Source organism: Tenebrio molitor, chromosome 6, assembly GCF_963966145.1.
Source record: "Tenebrio molitor chromosome 6, icTenMoli1.1, whole genome shotgun sequence".
In the NCBI taxonomy this organism is placed as follows: Eukaryota; Metazoa; Arthropoda; class Insecta; order Coleoptera; family Tenebrionidae; genus Tenebrio; species Tenebrio molitor.
The window spans coordinates 3,401,566-3,416,664 of NC_091051.1; the positions used below are offsets into that span (position 1 = coordinate 3,401,566).

General features: G+C 40.1%; 4 protein-coding genes across 11 annotated transcripts in view; 3 read left to right on the forward strand and 1 right to left on the reverse strand.

The window, feature by feature from the left end:
* LOC138132982 (YLP motif-containing protein 1-like) overlaps positions 1 to 15,099 on the reverse strand; it is a 34,168-nt gene that overhangs the window by 15,313 nt on the left and 3,756 nt on the right. For 3 of the 6 annotated variants that reach the window (XR_011160234.1, XR_011160233.1, XM_069050745.1), the window contains exons 5-10: positions 14,411 to 15,069; positions 14,077 to 14,358; positions 13,791 to 14,021; positions 13,527 to 13,581; positions 12,490 to 12,605; positions 12,236 to 12,441 (exon numbers count right to left, since the gene is read on the reverse strand). Coding sequence is in view for 4 of the 6 variants with exons in the window: in XM_069050745.1 (XP_068906846.1) it covers positions 12,268 to 12,441; positions 12,490 to 12,605; positions 13,527 to 13,581; positions 13,791 to 14,021; positions 14,077 to 14,358; positions 14,411 to 15,069 (1,517 nt within the window). In the remaining 2 variants the exon portion in view is untranslated. Of the gene's footprint in view, positions 1 to 12,156; positions 12,442 to 12,489; positions 12,606 to 13,526; positions 13,582 to 13,790; positions 14,022 to 14,076; positions 14,359 to 14,410; positions 15,070 to 15,099 lie in introns of those variants that run through there. The other 3 variants (XM_069050744.1, XM_069050746.1, XM_069050747.1) reach the window with 2 other exon arrangements.
* LOC138132997 (uncharacterized) lies at positions 3,096 to 4,202 on the forward strand. The gene is made up of 2 exons (XM_069050774.1): positions 3,096 to 3,314; positions 3,360 to 4,202. The coding sequence occupies exons 1-2, from the start codon at positions 3,276 to 3,278 to the stop codon at positions 3,699 to 3,701; spliced, it is 381 nt and encodes a 126-aa protein (XP_068906875.1). The 5' UTR covers positions 3,096 to 3,275; the 3' UTR covers positions 3,702 to 4,202.
* Positions 9,381 to 11,265, forward strand: LOC138132988 (uncharacterized). 3 transcript variants are annotated; one of them, XM_069050763.1, is made up of 6 exons: positions 9,381 to 9,492; positions 9,882 to 10,017; positions 10,072 to 10,134; positions 10,180 to 10,382; positions 10,481 to 10,564; positions 10,624 to 11,265. In XM_069050763.1, the coding sequence occupies exons 2-6, from the start codon at positions 9,882 to 9,884 to the stop codon at positions 11,005 to 11,007; spliced, it is 870 nt and encodes a 289-aa protein (XP_068906864.1). In that variant the 5' UTR covers positions 9,381 to 9,492; the 3' UTR covers positions 11,008 to 11,265. The 3 variants fall into 3 exon arrangements, with proteins under 3 accessions (XP_068906864.1, XP_068906863.1, XP_068906865.1); XM_069050762.1 differs by having other exon boundaries at positions 9,882 to 10,134; XM_069050764.1 differs by lacking the exon at positions 10,481 to 10,564 and having other exon boundaries at positions 9,882 to 10,134.
* Positions 11,412 to 12,259, forward strand: LOC138132996 (uncharacterized). The gene is made up of 2 exons (XM_069050772.1): positions 11,412 to 11,788; positions 11,837 to 12,259. Exons 1-2 carry the CDS (start codon positions 11,700 to 11,702, stop codon positions 12,162 to 12,164), a joined length of 417 nt encoding a protein of 138 aa, XP_068906873.1. The 5' UTR covers positions 11,412 to 11,699; the 3' UTR covers positions 12,165 to 12,259.

Here is a 15,099-nt window from a genome sequence, read left to right on the forward strand (position 1 = left end):
CTTAACCTCAAAATTACAATTCTCACCAAATTTTACACTAAACAGCGTTGCCGATAGTAATTATCGAGGAAAATGCGACGTTGGTGGTTTTTTGATTTTTGAATGGACTTTAGCAGCCTTCATATTCACAGTGACAAAATACTGTTCTAGCTACGTTGCCGTTCCATTTTTAAGAAAAATTACAAAAATTGACGATTTTTTTTCTCCAAAGTAAAGCTAATCTTCAAAAAATTGTTTTACGTTATTATTTTCCACAATCATCTACACCATAAATAACAATAAACACTGAACTTTTCAGACTGTATTTGAAGAAAACGCAGTTCAAAGAGTGCACCTTCAGACCAATGTATCTTTGTGGGGGGAGTCCCGATTTTTTTTTATTTCCATATTTGGACTACTGAAGTGATCCTCTACAACGCTCTGAATTCGGAATTTGCGAATTTTGAGACACCCTGTATACAGGGTATTTCATGAGTCTGACGGAATTGAAAATGCAACCCACAATACATCTACAAAATTAACGTGGATATTTGTTTTTTGATTTAAAAAACATAAAACACAGTTAGCTGTGCAGTTTCGTAAATTTTGACATAAATATCATTCGCTTGGTTAAATGATTTTGTGAAAAAACGAAGAGTTTTTGGGAAAATGTTGATTGTCTGCATAAATGGCCAACGTTAGAAGCATTTTGCAAATGTCAGTTGTGACAAATAAAATTATTGGAAGCAAAGCTGTCATGGATTCATAATTTCATTTTAAAACAATACGATATTTGAAATAGTCACGTTAACTTTGGGAATGTATTGTGTGTTGCATTTTCAATTCCGCCCGGCTCATTGTCATTCGTGAAATACCCTGTATAATAAATAAAGAGCACCACTATTTTTACGCCTGCCTCCAAAGTTCTACTTCTTTCTAGTATTCTAGTAAAGCTTATAGAGAAGGTGACGACGGTTTCAGATTCAATAAATATTTTCCTGTGAAAATTTACAAATGACACAACAAACAAAGAATTGAATAGACCATTTCATCGTGTTATTTTTTTTTTCCTATCCTCTTTCCTGAGTCCTTCTGCTCTACGGAGCAGTCAGTCAACACTAGAAATATGAAGGGAAATCCCACTTGACATTCAGATGCTCTGGATGCATGGACGTATTTTTGGTTGCATACACCTGTTTCAATTTAAATTTGGAAATTTTTGCCGAAACTAGACCAAACAGGCAACAGCGCTGTATGTCCATTCTTCGTTATTGAAAATACCATTACGAAAGTAAGATTCAATGATGAATCTTTTATGTTCTGAAGTAAAAACCACTTTTACGTTAAAATTTGATTAATAGTGACAGTTCTTCGATGTTTATTAGCTGAGTTAGCAAAGATACGAAAAATCTGATACTGTCAAAGTCATAGCCGCCCCTTATCTACGTAATTGTTGATCGTTTTATTTGCGAAATTCCACGTTGCCATGACATTGTTACAGCAGAAACGTCAAAGTTAAGAAAACGTAAGTTTCTTAAACGTCATCGATTTGGAGATATCACAAAACGAGAAATTGACGAAAGTGTCATTAGAAGTGTGCCCAAAAACACAGAAAAAAGCAAAAACATTATCTGGAGAGAGTTTATGTCATTTTGCGCCGTAAAAAAGTCCACATTTGATAGAGAGACTCCAATATTGGTTTCAAGTATTCTGTATTTTTATTCGAGAAATATTCTCCCTAAATACCACCTGTACTTAAAAATTAACCGGACAATTTTCATTCAAGCTTGTTGTCTAACTTCATTCATTCTTCGAACTTGTGGAATTATTAACAAGCTTTCATGAAAATTATCGGTAATCTTTATTTAAGCACTCGTGGTATTACTCCCGATTCCCGAATATTTTTCCAGTTAAAGCAACTTTTTTCAAAAATTCTTCAACAGAAATCAGTGTAATATTTTTGAATATTTCCTTGAAATAAAAAAAAAATCTCATTTCTTTCAAAGAAAAACTGTGAAAGAAACTGATGAGGAATTTAGGGTCCTGTGTCTATGTGTTGAAATTTTGAGACACGCTAATTAGTAAAATAAATAAGAAAAAAATAAAAACAAAAACAGAATTTCGTGGTTTGATTTATAAGAGTGGAAAGCAATAATTTTTCCATATCTAAACAACTTTAGACCTAAGAAAAATTCTGGGGAAATAAAAAAATAACACGACAAAATTTTATTTAGTAAGTTCATGAAACGGACCCTTCGCCAGTGTCCCATTTCACTTGAATCTTGAGTTAAAAGGACTTTTCAACCAGTTTACTCATTTTGCATAACACGTTTTAAATTATGCAAAAACTATGAATAAAAACAACATTGTAACGGTTTTTGCTCGACTAATAAAAACTAACTACCAAATAAATTCAGGACGCCTGAAAAGGCAACCCACAATACACTTTATTAAAAAATGTATCATGTTATGAACACCAACACTCTGGTTTCGCAACAAGCTTGGACCAGTCCTGTTTGGTTCTTCACAATCTTCACCACGAATGTCTTTACCGTTTCTTTCTTTAGCACCTAGGCAACAAAATGTGTTACTTGGAGCATTCCAAAGTGGTAAAAATGAAGAATTAGAAATCACTGTTGCATCATTTCAGACAAACGCACACGAGCTCTACCCACACACTCTTTAATCTCTTTCTTTTCCCATCTTCGGACGACCACATTACCCAGAAAAAGTACAGGGTTCCGTTTAGCCAAAAATAGAGATAAAAAATTCACTTCCTGATCACTGTAATTGAAACGTACAAAAACTCCACCTTTCAAAACGATAAGCGCAAAATTCAAACACTTTTTATTTAGCTCGTAACAAATCAAATAAAAATGTATGCATACACAATCTTAAAATACACAACAGTGTAGAAAAAAAAGGATAAATATTTAAGTAAATATTACAAACGGAAATTGTTCACGGGATGAGACAATACTTGTCGAGTATACTTGGTTGCCTACCTATTAAATGCAACGTATTGTATAAAAGTGCATTTTATAGAATATGTGGTAACACGGTTAATACAAACATTGTTCTTGATGGATTTGCAACTGTGATAATGTTATAAACGAGAGGGAAGAACAAGCGATAAGATAAAAACCAACTCGGTAAAAGCGAGCGTTATTGACATTCCCGTATTAACATTTAGAGCTGGTAGTGTAATAGAAACCGATTAGCAAGAAATGAGGAAAACGCTTTTCCGGTGACTAACATAAAATGCGAAACCACAGTTGAATTAAAATTGTCACAAAATGGGCGACTCTACAATCGTGTCAAAAATCGCGATCCAGGTGAGAAATCGGTGAAAAATCTGTGCAAAAATATTTGTCTTGTAGGTTGCAGTGCACATCATCTATGGAATATCTGCCATCAATGAAAATCTGACAAGTGTGTTAATATACGCTTGCGTCAGCGGCGGCTTGTTCGTCTTCTTCGTAATCCTGTGCGCGGCCTTCACCTGCTGCAAACGGCCCAGCAAATGCGACAGTCTCTCCCTGCAGGAAAACACGGCCTTGAACGAGACCTACATCGACTACAAGACCATCGACACCAACGACGCCACGAGGTGGTCAAAAGCAAGCTTCGACACCGAGCACGAGTTCTCGTATTATGACCCGATCAGAGAGAATTACAGAGTGTCGAGTCTGGGGACCATGAAGCTTCTCACCCCCCGCTGACATAATGTGATTATTGTTAAGAAATAAAAATTTACAAGCAATAAAGCAGCGTAAATATTTGTCCGAACCGAGTAAATAGTTGGGCGCGTAGGTCTGCTGCTATCACATCGTGATTCACACCATGCGAATTGATAAGAGCAGTGCAAATGTAAATTGGCGACGTGCAAGACGGCATTCGAGCATGGACCTGGTGGAAGAAGTGCAGTCCCATCCCAGCATCGTCATCATCGTGATCGGGATGATGGCGAGTGTGGCGTCTGCGATCTACGTCTGCTTGAACAAGAACGACCTTCCGGAGCGGAACCACCGGGACTACCACGAGATAGATGAGGACGGGCAAAGAGTCTCCGTGATCAGCGACTACAGCACCAATGGCGAGTACACGTTTTATCGGGGTTCTCCAACCAGCAGCCGCACCACCGTGATGTAGTTATCACCTTATCTAACCAAACCAAATCCGATAGTACAGTCGCTTTGTTCATTAAAAAGTGTGAAAATGTGGCAAGTTGTTTGCGCTTTCTTCGCCTCCTTCCTGCTCTCCTTCGCGACGGGCCTGCTCTTGAGCTGGTGGGTCTTCCGGTGGCGCTCCAGACGCCCCAAGCGCGACCAACAAGTGCTCGAGGAAGTCTTCAGCGCGAAGATCCGCGAGCTGATCGTGCCAAGCTACGACTCCGACTCCGACGAAGACAAGCTAGATTAGGTCAGCGGCGATTTCGGCGTCTTCCTCGACGCGTGACCGCTCATCACGGCCTCGCATTTATTTATTTTGGTCGGTAGAAAGGATGCCATGTATGTGTTAATATTTTCATCCAAGTATGTTATTGAGGTACAGTTAGGAGCGCGTATTTGTGTTCCGTTATGTCACAGAAACATCGAATTGCGCACGGGATGGAAATGCGCCGGATCGGCTCGTTACGAAATCTCACGCGAGCAACAACACTCGGCCAAACTAGAAATCGCCATTATTCTTGTGTAGGAAGCGTTTAGCGCTATTGTTGCGGCTTAATTGGCCGGGTACAGTTAGCAGCGACGCCGTCGGCGCGCCGGTTCTCACCAGAAGGTCGATCGATTAGCTGCAGATGGTCGGCCAGGAGAAAAGGAAGCGCAGGCCGTGAGATATTGTTCTCCGCCGGAAGAGACAACAGGTGGAATGAAGGTTACAAGGCGAGGAGTCAAATGTCGGGCTGAATCGGAGAAAGCAAGAATGCACACGGGAATGGAAGAAAGTCGCGGAAAAAATGCACAAGGAAGAAAGGAAGAGTATGAAAGCGGGAAAAATTTCAACACAAAAACTTGATTGGGCCGCTATCGCCAAGATAAATCTGCTCTACGTGATAAGTGTGGTGCTTGGCGCGAGTAAATAGCTATTCAAGCGCTTATCAGTGCATGAAGGTTCATCGTCATCGAAAAAATCGGGACGCAATTATCACTGGAATTGACTGGCAATACGGGAGAAACCGGAAAATAAGTGGTGGGGAAAAATGGAAGAGTTTGGGCAAAACAAATAACCACAAGTGTCGTGGTAATTCTCTCAATGTTGTAGATAAAAAGTTCGTGATTGTTTAAAAGAGGTTAGATAAAAATCGAAACAGATTGTGATGGAATTGATCGTGTAACTAGGGCAAAAATAAAGGACACAACAAATCTTCACAAAGGAATTGTTTCAAAAGTGAAGATTCACACTTTTTTGATTGTTTATTTATTTCTATTTTTTTAAGATTGTTTAAACGTTGTTCAATAAAGCAATTAAAACTGTATTCTTTAGTACTCTTGTACTTCTACTTCTTAAGAAAACAAATAACAAAGATTGTAGAATGAAGAATTAAAAGAAATCTTCTCAAATAAGTTGTTTCAAAAGTGAATTCCATGACGCTCTTGGAAGATTTTTTTCTGAATTTGTTTTTTATTCTTTATTCTAGAATTTCTCTTATTCACTTACTTTTCCAAAATGAATGAATTCCTGGAATTCACTCTTGTAGTCAATTATCTTGAGAAAGAGCTGAAGAATTTTAAATTTACAATTAATTGTCAAGAATGTGAATAAACAGAAAAAAAAATAAATAAATGTGAGCAATGATCATAAGTATGTACTTTTAGCTGATCTTAATCAGGGCCAAAGCAGATAAACAACACATTCTAAAACAAAAAAATCTTGAGAGGAATTCTTTTAAAACTAAAATGAAGATTTTGTTGGTTTAAAATTTGCTTTATAAAAAAATTGTAATAACAAAAATAGCTGATCGAACAATAAAAAAAAAGTTACTTTTCGGAAAAGAATTATTTCAAAAGAAGACAGGAAATCTTTATCGAGGAGTTCTTTAAAAGTGAAGTCTTTTATAAAACCCACTTTTGTACTTAATTAAAGAAGAAGAGCTGCATTAAGAAATTACAACAACCTATTACGAATGAGTATAAAGAAAAAAGAAAAGAAAAAAATCTTCGATAAGACAACTAGAGTAAAATTTGGCCGCCGTTATTAAATGCACAGGTTTTTTCATTCATTTGCGTTAATAAAATATGATTTTTGAATCGGTCCAGAAGCGTTGAAAAAAGTGCCACAGCGGTTCATTTTTTTTGTGTTAAAAAAAGTGCCGTAGCGTGTAATTTTTTTTATAAACGCAAATAAAAAAAAAGTATTACTTTACTCACTTGTTACATAAATAACTATTTTAGCACAGCTTGTGCTAAAAATAATGAAAACCGGGAAATATGATTAAATTTGTGAAAAAAAGAAAAATAAAGAAAATACGAATTATCTATTGATATCTAATTTTATCACAATCACTTTTATAATTAAAAAAATTTTGATCGATTGAATACTGTCCAATAAAAAAATTTGGTTATAAAATATGTAATTCAATACAAAATCTTCACTGAGGAATCGTTTCAAAAGTGAAGATGAAGACTCTTACCTACTACTGTTTAAAAACTGCTTAATATGCGAAAAAAATCAAGACCGTTCATACTATATTTTTTTAAATTAAATCCTGCAAGCAGGTCAGAAGCAAATACAGGGTGATTTATAATAAGTGAAAAAAACTTTCGACATCGTGTTCGGGAAGTAATTTTAAGAAAAAAATGTTAAATAAATATAGGTCCTATTTTGTTTATTTACAGAACTACATCAGATTTAAATTTTATTGAAATAATTATGAAAGTACAACTTTAAAATCTAGTAGCCAAGGAAATAAACAACATAATTTGTGAAACAATTATAACTAGTTGCTGGTTGTCAAAATCAATGAGTTTAGTGTAGCTGAACATGTAGATATTGTTTATCTGTGTGGGTATTGCGATGGTAATGGTCTTGAGGCGTCTAGACTAGAGAGTATCGCCGACGATTTCCTGATAGATGTTTTATTGCTTGGCCCCCAAGATCTCTCGACTTAATCTCCTTCGATTTTTAATAATAATTTCAATAAAATTTAAATCTGATGTAGTTCAGTAAATAAGCAAAATAGGACCTGTATTTATATAACATTTTTTCTTTTAAATTACTTCCCGAACACGATTTAAAATTTTTTTACACCTATTATAAATCACCCTGTATAAAACCAAAAATTTTTTAAATAAAGAATTTTTTTCTGACGGAATTCTTTCAAAAGTGTTCGTGAAGCTCGCTTTTGTAGACAGGTATCTCAGCAGGAAGAAGAGCTGAAATAAGAAGTAACGATTACTTGTTACGAATGCGAAAATATACAGAAAAAGAAAAAATCTTCGGCAAGATTATTGGAATTTAATTAAAGATTTGGCACAGGTTGGGTTGAAATATTTATGCTGAAAATAAGAATAATTGAAAAATATGATAATTTGAGGAAGAAATAAAAAATGGAACAAAAGTGCAAACGACAGAAAATGGTGTAACTTAAAATAGCAGTTTTTGCAATTTTAGAAACAACAAATTTTAATTGTAATACATATTATGTAAATGGATTTTTTTTACCAGAGTATAAATAAATGAAAATTTTCTTTTGGGCTTACCTGAGAAAAAAGAAATAATAAAATATAAAAACCAACGGAAGAATTCTTGAACAATAAGTTTGATTTATACGACTACCACTGTTTTTGACATGTAAAATCAGGCTTTTGTGCACTAATAAAGCATTTAGTATAAAAAAAGGGCCACGGTATCTAGGGCGAATTTATTTATTATTACAGATATTCGATCAGCTAATAATAATTCCTTTTAAAGTACTATTTTTTTTTACATTTATATGTATTATCATTTTATTTTTCATCGTTACAATAATTGGTATAAATATAAAATTTAAAATTAAAATCGAAAAATAGTGAAGGAATTTTTGAAAAAATTGAAAAATAAAAGCCAACCGTCTACACAATAATCACGAATGGTGCAGCTGAAAATAAATGCCATAAAAAAAATATTCAAAATATAAATTTCATTTTTTGTTCGACACTGTCAGAATTTGAGAATTTTCTTCTGCGTGAACGGATTTAGATAAATGTCACAACTTGTCAAAAAGAAACGTCAAGCTAATTTTAAAGATTTTAAGCGATTTGGAGCCTTTAGTGGCTCTTCGAACAAAAAAATCGTTGTATTCAACTCGTTCGTGTGTAAACTGGGCTCTTTTTGGCACTCGTGGCCCTTTAAAACGCTCATTTCACTCGCGTTTTAAACTGGCCCACTCATGCCAAAAAAAGCCCAATTTACACACGAACTTGTTAAATAAACTACTATTTTAGCCTGATCCTACAGGCAGAGTAAAAATAAATATGTAAATAAAAAATTCTCCAATGAAAAAAGAGGGTTTCTTTGAAAATTGAATTGAAATTTAATTTTGTACTTACCTCGTGAACGAGAAATGATGAAATAAGAAATTGGAGGTATTAAAAGACATGACAGTTAAAATCGTCTGTAACAAATTTTCAAATAAAAAATTTGCCAGACAATTTGTTGGTGATCAAAGGCAAGGCAGAAAGAAATCTCTAAGCCATTTCCAATCAGAGGTGGGATAAACGTCCCAATTAAAACACAAAAAATCTTTTGCGTCATTAAAAACCGTCTCAGTCCGATACATTTAAGAGCCATTGAACTCGCATTAGATCCGGATCGCCTCTCAAACTCCAGTCAACATCCACTCTTTCCCGGAACGAAGTCCACTTATCAATTTCGGAAAATGTGACTCAACAGTCGTTCGTCGCGACTTTCTTGAGCCAACCGGACCTCAACAAAGACAATAACAAAAATCACTTGTATTGTCATTCGTAAACAAATTACCGAACACAATGACTTTCACGACTATTATTCAACGAGTCGCATGCAATCACAGAAATTTCCCAAAAGATAAACGACCGATCAAAAAACGGTACAATCAAATGGGACATTAAGATGAATTATTATTACAGTTAAGGAATTTGCTTAACGCGACCGTTATGTTTGCCAAAACAATTCGGTGATCTGTTTTTCCGTTCGACTCGAAAAACAACGGAAAACTTACGGTGGCGGCGGCCACGAGGGGCGGCCATCGCGGCTAGCCCCAATTAACGAACCCAATTTCTCGATAGATCGTGCAATTAAACAGAATTAACCGGTCAAAAGCGAGCGCTTCCCAACAAGTGAAATCCGAGGCGGTACCGTCAGTAAGAGATGCCATCAAGTTTTACTACCGCTGTGCCCACTCCGCACCGGCGTTTCCTCCACAGGTAAGTGGGTCACCGTATATAAACTCAAGTTCAAGGTATCTAAAGAGCATTTGCGGTAGTTATTCGTCGACAAGTGCATGTCCGGCTACCTGTTGTGACTCTCTGTGATTTAGTAAGAACTCGTAAGGTGAGCACTGCTGTTTTTCACCCTAATCCTGCGCTCCCTAATGGATGGTACCTGTCGGTACCGCTTTATCTAAAGTATTCGGGTGGGTCTTGTCGGGTCGTCGATGACCGTTGACCTACTATCGCGGTACGACCTACATGAAGAAGAAATGAACCGCAACGGTTGATTTTCCCAACGCAAAATTGTGGCGCTAATTGGGGCACCGACGGGTACCACTTTCCCGATTGTCGCAATTGCATTGTCGAAAATCACCCGCGTTCCACAAATGACGCACGTAGAAAGTACCCAAGTAGGTCGAACGATTCTTCTGATCCCGACGCGGAATATCGCGTTGCAAATTACTGTAAAGTCGAATAACGGTGACCTAGAATGACGCGAACTGGTTGCAGATGTACAAGCAATCGGTGGGATGGGCCCTGTTCGCCCTCGTGGTCAGCAGCTCGATCGTCAGCACGATCTCGTACCCCTCCGACGGCGGCTTCGTCCCCGTGCGCACCCCCCAGCTCCCGGCCCAGAGGATAGACCGTAAGTTCGCCGAAAAGCCGAACGCTATCAAAAAAGTAGCCCTCGATGATTTAGATGACATCCAAACCAACCAGATCTCCGAGACTGGGGGCGGCTTTTCTTGGTCCAACCTCCTAGGTAAATCTGTCAGTATGTACGCCTCGCTTCTAAAGTCTGGTCCAGGCATGGTGATGCAGATGATCTTCAACCCCGGCCCCCACCAGGGCCCCAACAAGTCCGAAGGTCTTGACGACACGGGCGTCGCGCCTTCCCCTTGGGCCAACCTCCTCTCCGTCGGCCTGAAGATCTTGACCGCGATCTTGGGCGGCGGCGTCGGCGGCAACAGCGACGGCATCGACAAAGTGGACAACGGCTCGCCCATGCAGGTTAGTGTTCGACGGTCTAGTGGGGTGCGCTTCCGCTTGGTAGCATAGGAGCGTGTATATATGTAAAACTAGCACTAGTAGTGGCTTGCGTTGCACAGGGAGTCTTGGCGGCGATTATTACGGCGGTGCTTGGATCTAGAGACCCGAAGCAGGTCAACATGCTGGCCAGACAGGCTGGGGAGGTACGTGTCTGACCAGAGCGACGCCTCCGACTCCAGTTTCTCACTCGATTCTTTTCCAGTTCATCAATATAGTGGTGAACTTGCTCGACGCCCTCAAGACGTCGTTCTCCCATCGCTCGATCGCCGCACGCACCATCGGCAAGAAGGACTCGGTGAGCGACGCCGCCGTCGCCGGGATCGCCATGATGAAGGGCTACGTCCGGTCGATGTCCGCCCCTGACAGCTCCTGCATGCAGAAGTACATGTGCGACGCCAACAGCGAGTGCTCCACGGACGTCGGACAGAGTTCCCTCTTCTGCCACCTGGGAAGTTACGCCGCCAGCTTCGTCCTCGACAGATTCTCCAGCTCCTCCACGACCTTCGACCTGCTGTACGAGGCCGGCAGACGGGGCAGGTCCGGAGACAACTGCCGCCAAGCGTACTTGGAATGCAACGAAGTCTGACTCGCTGACCCATCACCCAAATCACGCCTGATTAAGCAATAATTTATTTGTAAAATAGTATTTATTTCCCATTTATGGCACACGATTTTAATCGAAACGATGGAAATCGAGGACTGGTCCAAGCTTTGTTAATGGATGTGGTTATTTTTTATCACGTTTGAATGGTTCAGTGTGAAAGGGCGAACGCTTCGAGCGAGTGGGGTTCATGTACAGTATAAATTATAACTCGATTACAATAAAGTTTATTTATTCATCAAACCTCCATTATTTACTTAATTAAAACCAGATTTAACACACTAGGGTCAGCGGCTCTAGCTACACAAATACAATACATCAAGTTACGATCTGAAGAAATCCAAGTTATTGTTATTAAGGTTAACGTTTAATAAATGTTCCAATAGTTAATTAATATAAAAGTTTCATTTATTCCTATGTACACGCAACAAGGCTGCCAACATGACGTAACGCGACGACACTAGCGCCGTTACGTCAACGGGAATGGCCTCGCAAACGACAAAATAATTTTTTAGTGTGAAATGCATGTCGGCACCGTTTCGGATTAATCCGACGAGAAAATCGTCGAAATGTCATTATTTCCGCTGGAACTGCCGCCCGGAAAAACAGTTACCGGAGATAAAGTCCAGGGATCCCGGACCCGTCCGCACTAGTGTAGAGTGTGGCGCAAGGAAAACATGTCGCTAGCAGTGAACCCCCTGATGCACGGTAAACCCTTCATCGAGAGGACACACTACAGCGGACCGTCCATACAGCACAGCCATCAGTAAGTCAATCAGTCGCGATAAGAAAATATTTTGAAACAAAGTTTTAGTAGCCACAGCAGTTCGAAAGGCGGCGGCAAACACAGCATAGCGCTGACGGCTTTGACCCTGCTGTCTTTCCTGTTTTTCCTCAACATCCTGCAGAACTGCTTGCAAGAGCACATGGAAGAGATGAGTCCCCAGCAAGTGATGATAATGCAGGCGCGAGTGAAAGAGGTGCGCGCGGTGGAGGCGCAAAAACGCAAGGGAGAAGTCGAATTGTTCAACTCGACGCTAAACAAAGAGTCGAGGAATAATCCGGAAGCGAAGCCGCAGAGCTACTACATGGCGCAGATCCCGGTCAAACTGCGCACCAGCGAAAAAGCCGTCAAACCTTGAATCGCATCGTTTTATTTCAACTCTAATTATAACCAAAAATTAAAAAAAATCTGTCCAGTTGTGAACTTAACCTTAAAATAAAACGCCAACGAAAACGCTTTCTTCACTTCTGATCCACCTTGTACCGTCCGGTGCGTTCGATGTACTTCGTCTGCGTCAGTGCGGAACTGCCGCCGGTCGGATCCATCATTCTGTCCCAGTTCGTGTGTCCGACGACGAACCCGATGGCCCTCATCTTCTCCTGCTGCTTCTGTTCTTCCAGATCTGCCCACCGAACCTGAAACCGATCGATCATCGACAGTCCCGACCGCCTCCCCTCACTCACTCTCTTCTGTCCGGGTCTGGTGGGTTTGGAGGGGGTCCACTCTGTATCCAGTCGGAGGTACTCTTCCATGGTCCGGGAGGTGGTTCGGAGCGGTTTGCTGACGCCATCGAGTTTTGCTGCAACACACGAAAAACGCAAAATGCAGTAGAGCCCCCGCTTTCATTTCAACCTGTCGAGCCCGACCCACTCCTGCAAACCCTCCGGGACAAAGCTTAGCCCCGCAGGACCCTAAAACCGACACAATCTTCGCGCCCTGCCAACAAAAATTGGGCTTTGTCTTAAAATGTCGCACGCGTGGCAACAAGTCAACAATTCTATTTTAATTAATTATTTAATAATCACTGAATCAAATAGTTTTAATTCTACCTTTCAAAAATTACAAATAAAATTTTTACGCAACTTTATTTTATTTGACACTGAAAATCTTTTTTTTTCAGCTTTCAGATTAACCGGCGAAGGTTTAAACGTTTTCAAGTTCAACATAAGAACATTACAAAAACGCTCACTTTTTTAAAACCGTTTTTAATCCGTCAAAAATGTTAAATAACTGTGAAATCGTTCCGATTATTTAACACTCTCGACGGATCTAAAACGTTCTTGTAACATTGTTAATTGACGTAATTGCATCTGTTTATTATGCAGGTCCGTAATTAGAGAATGCTGTAAGAAAAATTAAAAATAAATGATGTGTTGTATATTATTAAAACAATCGGAGCACAGAAAAGTAACTCTGGGGTAAATAATTAGCGAGCGCTCGTCGAATTTTGTCGATTGATCAAACATTTTTGGAAATAATTGCAAAAGCGCTAACCTTTACCGCAAATAAAACGTGTACGTCAAAACATAAAGTAATGTTTGACTTTTGTGTACCATCGGTGCGCTAGGACCCGAGACCGGGCTGCAAACGTAAAACCGGAACAAACGACACTTTACAAATTCGTGTAAAATGTGCCAAACAAAAATACCAACTTACAAGACTAACAACAACAATAAAAAGAAAGATAAAACCAAGATTTCTGATTTCTTTAATAACTTACCAAGATTGTCAACAGAACAGTCGAAATTGTCCCACTTGCTTCTAGCTACTTGGTCCTGAGGGAGACTGACTTTTTAGTACGATATTTAAATAAAATAAAAAACAAAATTGACAACGGAATTGAAAAACAACAGAAATTACGATCGTAACGCCATTTTGTCAGTGCTGTGAAAAAAACAGTACCAGTTACACAATCAAGATGGAATGGCCATTGCTTAAACACTAGATTAATTCTTCGTCCCGTTCTTTGCGACCATTATCTTACCTCCGACCCGTCATCGTTCTCGTTTACGTCGCTTTCGGGCGAGTTCACTTCTTCCATTTCGACTTCGGGTATCGACGCCGACTGGAGGAGGCTGGTCGCGTCCAGGACGGGGTGGTGCGAGGGCGTCGCTTCCCACCCCGACACGCACTTCTCGATGTCCGCCTCGGACCTACCGTGGATGTTGCGCTTCGAGCACGTCTGCACGTCCAGATCGAGCTGGCAGATGTACACCTGCAAAAGCTCACCCTTCAGAACGTTCCCGGTCGTCGACGTTCGACCCACACACCTGAAAACCGTTCTGCTTGGCGAAACTCCACATCTCGCCGAAGTATTTCACTTTGTCGTTGATGTTGTCGACGATGATGAAGGAAAAATAACCGTCGGTTACTGTCTTTTTGAACGATTTTATCAGAGAAGTCCTGTAGGACTCCTCCATCTCGGCTTCGAACTCGTACACCATTTCTTTGATCTTCACTCTTTTACCTTCCTCGGTCACTTCTTTTTCCTGCTCGACCATGAAGTAGTCGTCTAGTGACAAGATTCTAGGGGTGGATCCCCCGTTCTCCACCTAAACAACGCACACCTGTGACGCTTTCTTTTACCTCAAACACTTTCCTCACCTCTTTGTCTTTTATCAACTTGGCCAAAAACGTTTTCCCACTACCGGGTGGTCCTCTCAAAATTATGACAATCCGCGGGGGTCGACTGTATCTACCTGGCGGACTTATCAAGTCTTCAATCAAGACAGCACTCTTCTTGCTAGAATTCGTCTTGTTCGACTCCGGTTTTTGAAATTGAACACTCGGAGTTTCGAATTGTTCATCTTCATCTTCCGGCCACTCCGTATCGCTAATTTTCTCTTCTTCATAATCCATCGGTTGGAAAGAATGTTTCTTGTCGTCTCGACTATCACTGAACGACCTCTTCTCCTCCCTTTTCCTGTTATCCACCGAATTCCAATCGTTTTTCGCCGTCCTGGATTCTTCGTAAGGCCTCTCGTACGGTCTTCTTTCTTCGAAGGGAGACCGACCGCCGTAGTTGCGCCTCCCGTGCGGAGGCCAACTCTCCTGATACCTGTCCTTCCTCCAATTGTCCCCCGGAGGGGGATACCTCCTCAAATTGGGCGGCTCGTACTGCCTGACCACCGGAGGATCAAACTCCTTTATATTTTTTACGGTTTCCAACAGCCATTTGGGTCGTTGCGGCAGAGGAATGCGACTCAAGGCTTTGTGCCGATAGTCGAACATGTAGATCGGTTCGAGCAAAATTTCCGGATCAACTACAACAAAATAAAATCACCACTACTTTC

Bases quoted from the DNA above. Each gene is read 5' to 3' on its own strand.
- LOC138132997 (XM_069050774.1), top strand. From the start codon at position 3,276: ATGGGCGACTCTACAATCGTGTCAAAAATCGCGATCCAG. The intron at 3,315-3,359 runs GTGAGAAATCGG...TTTGTCTTGTAG, and splicing joins TGTCAAAAATCGCGATCCAG to GTTGCAGTGCACATCATCTA.
- LOC138132988 (XM_069050762.1), top strand. From the start codon at position 9,882: ATGTACAAGCAATCGGTGGGATGGGCCCTGTTCGCCCTCGTGGTCAGC. The intron at 10,135-10,179 runs GTAAATCTGTCA...AGTCTGGTCCAG, and splicing joins TTCTTGGTCCAACCTCCTAG to GCATGGTGATGCAGATGATC. The intron at 10,383-10,480 runs GTTAGTGTTCGA...TGCGTTGCACAG, and splicing joins ACAACGGCTCGCCCATGCAG to GGAGTCTTGGCGGCGATTAT.
- LOC138132996 (XM_069050772.1), top strand. From the start codon at position 11,700: ATGTCGCTAGCAGTGAACCCCCTGATGCACGGTAAACCCTTCATCGAG. The intron at 11,789-11,836 runs GTAAGTCAATCA...ACAAAGTTTTAG, and splicing joins TCCATACAGCACAGCCATCA to TAGCCACAGCAGTTCGAAAG.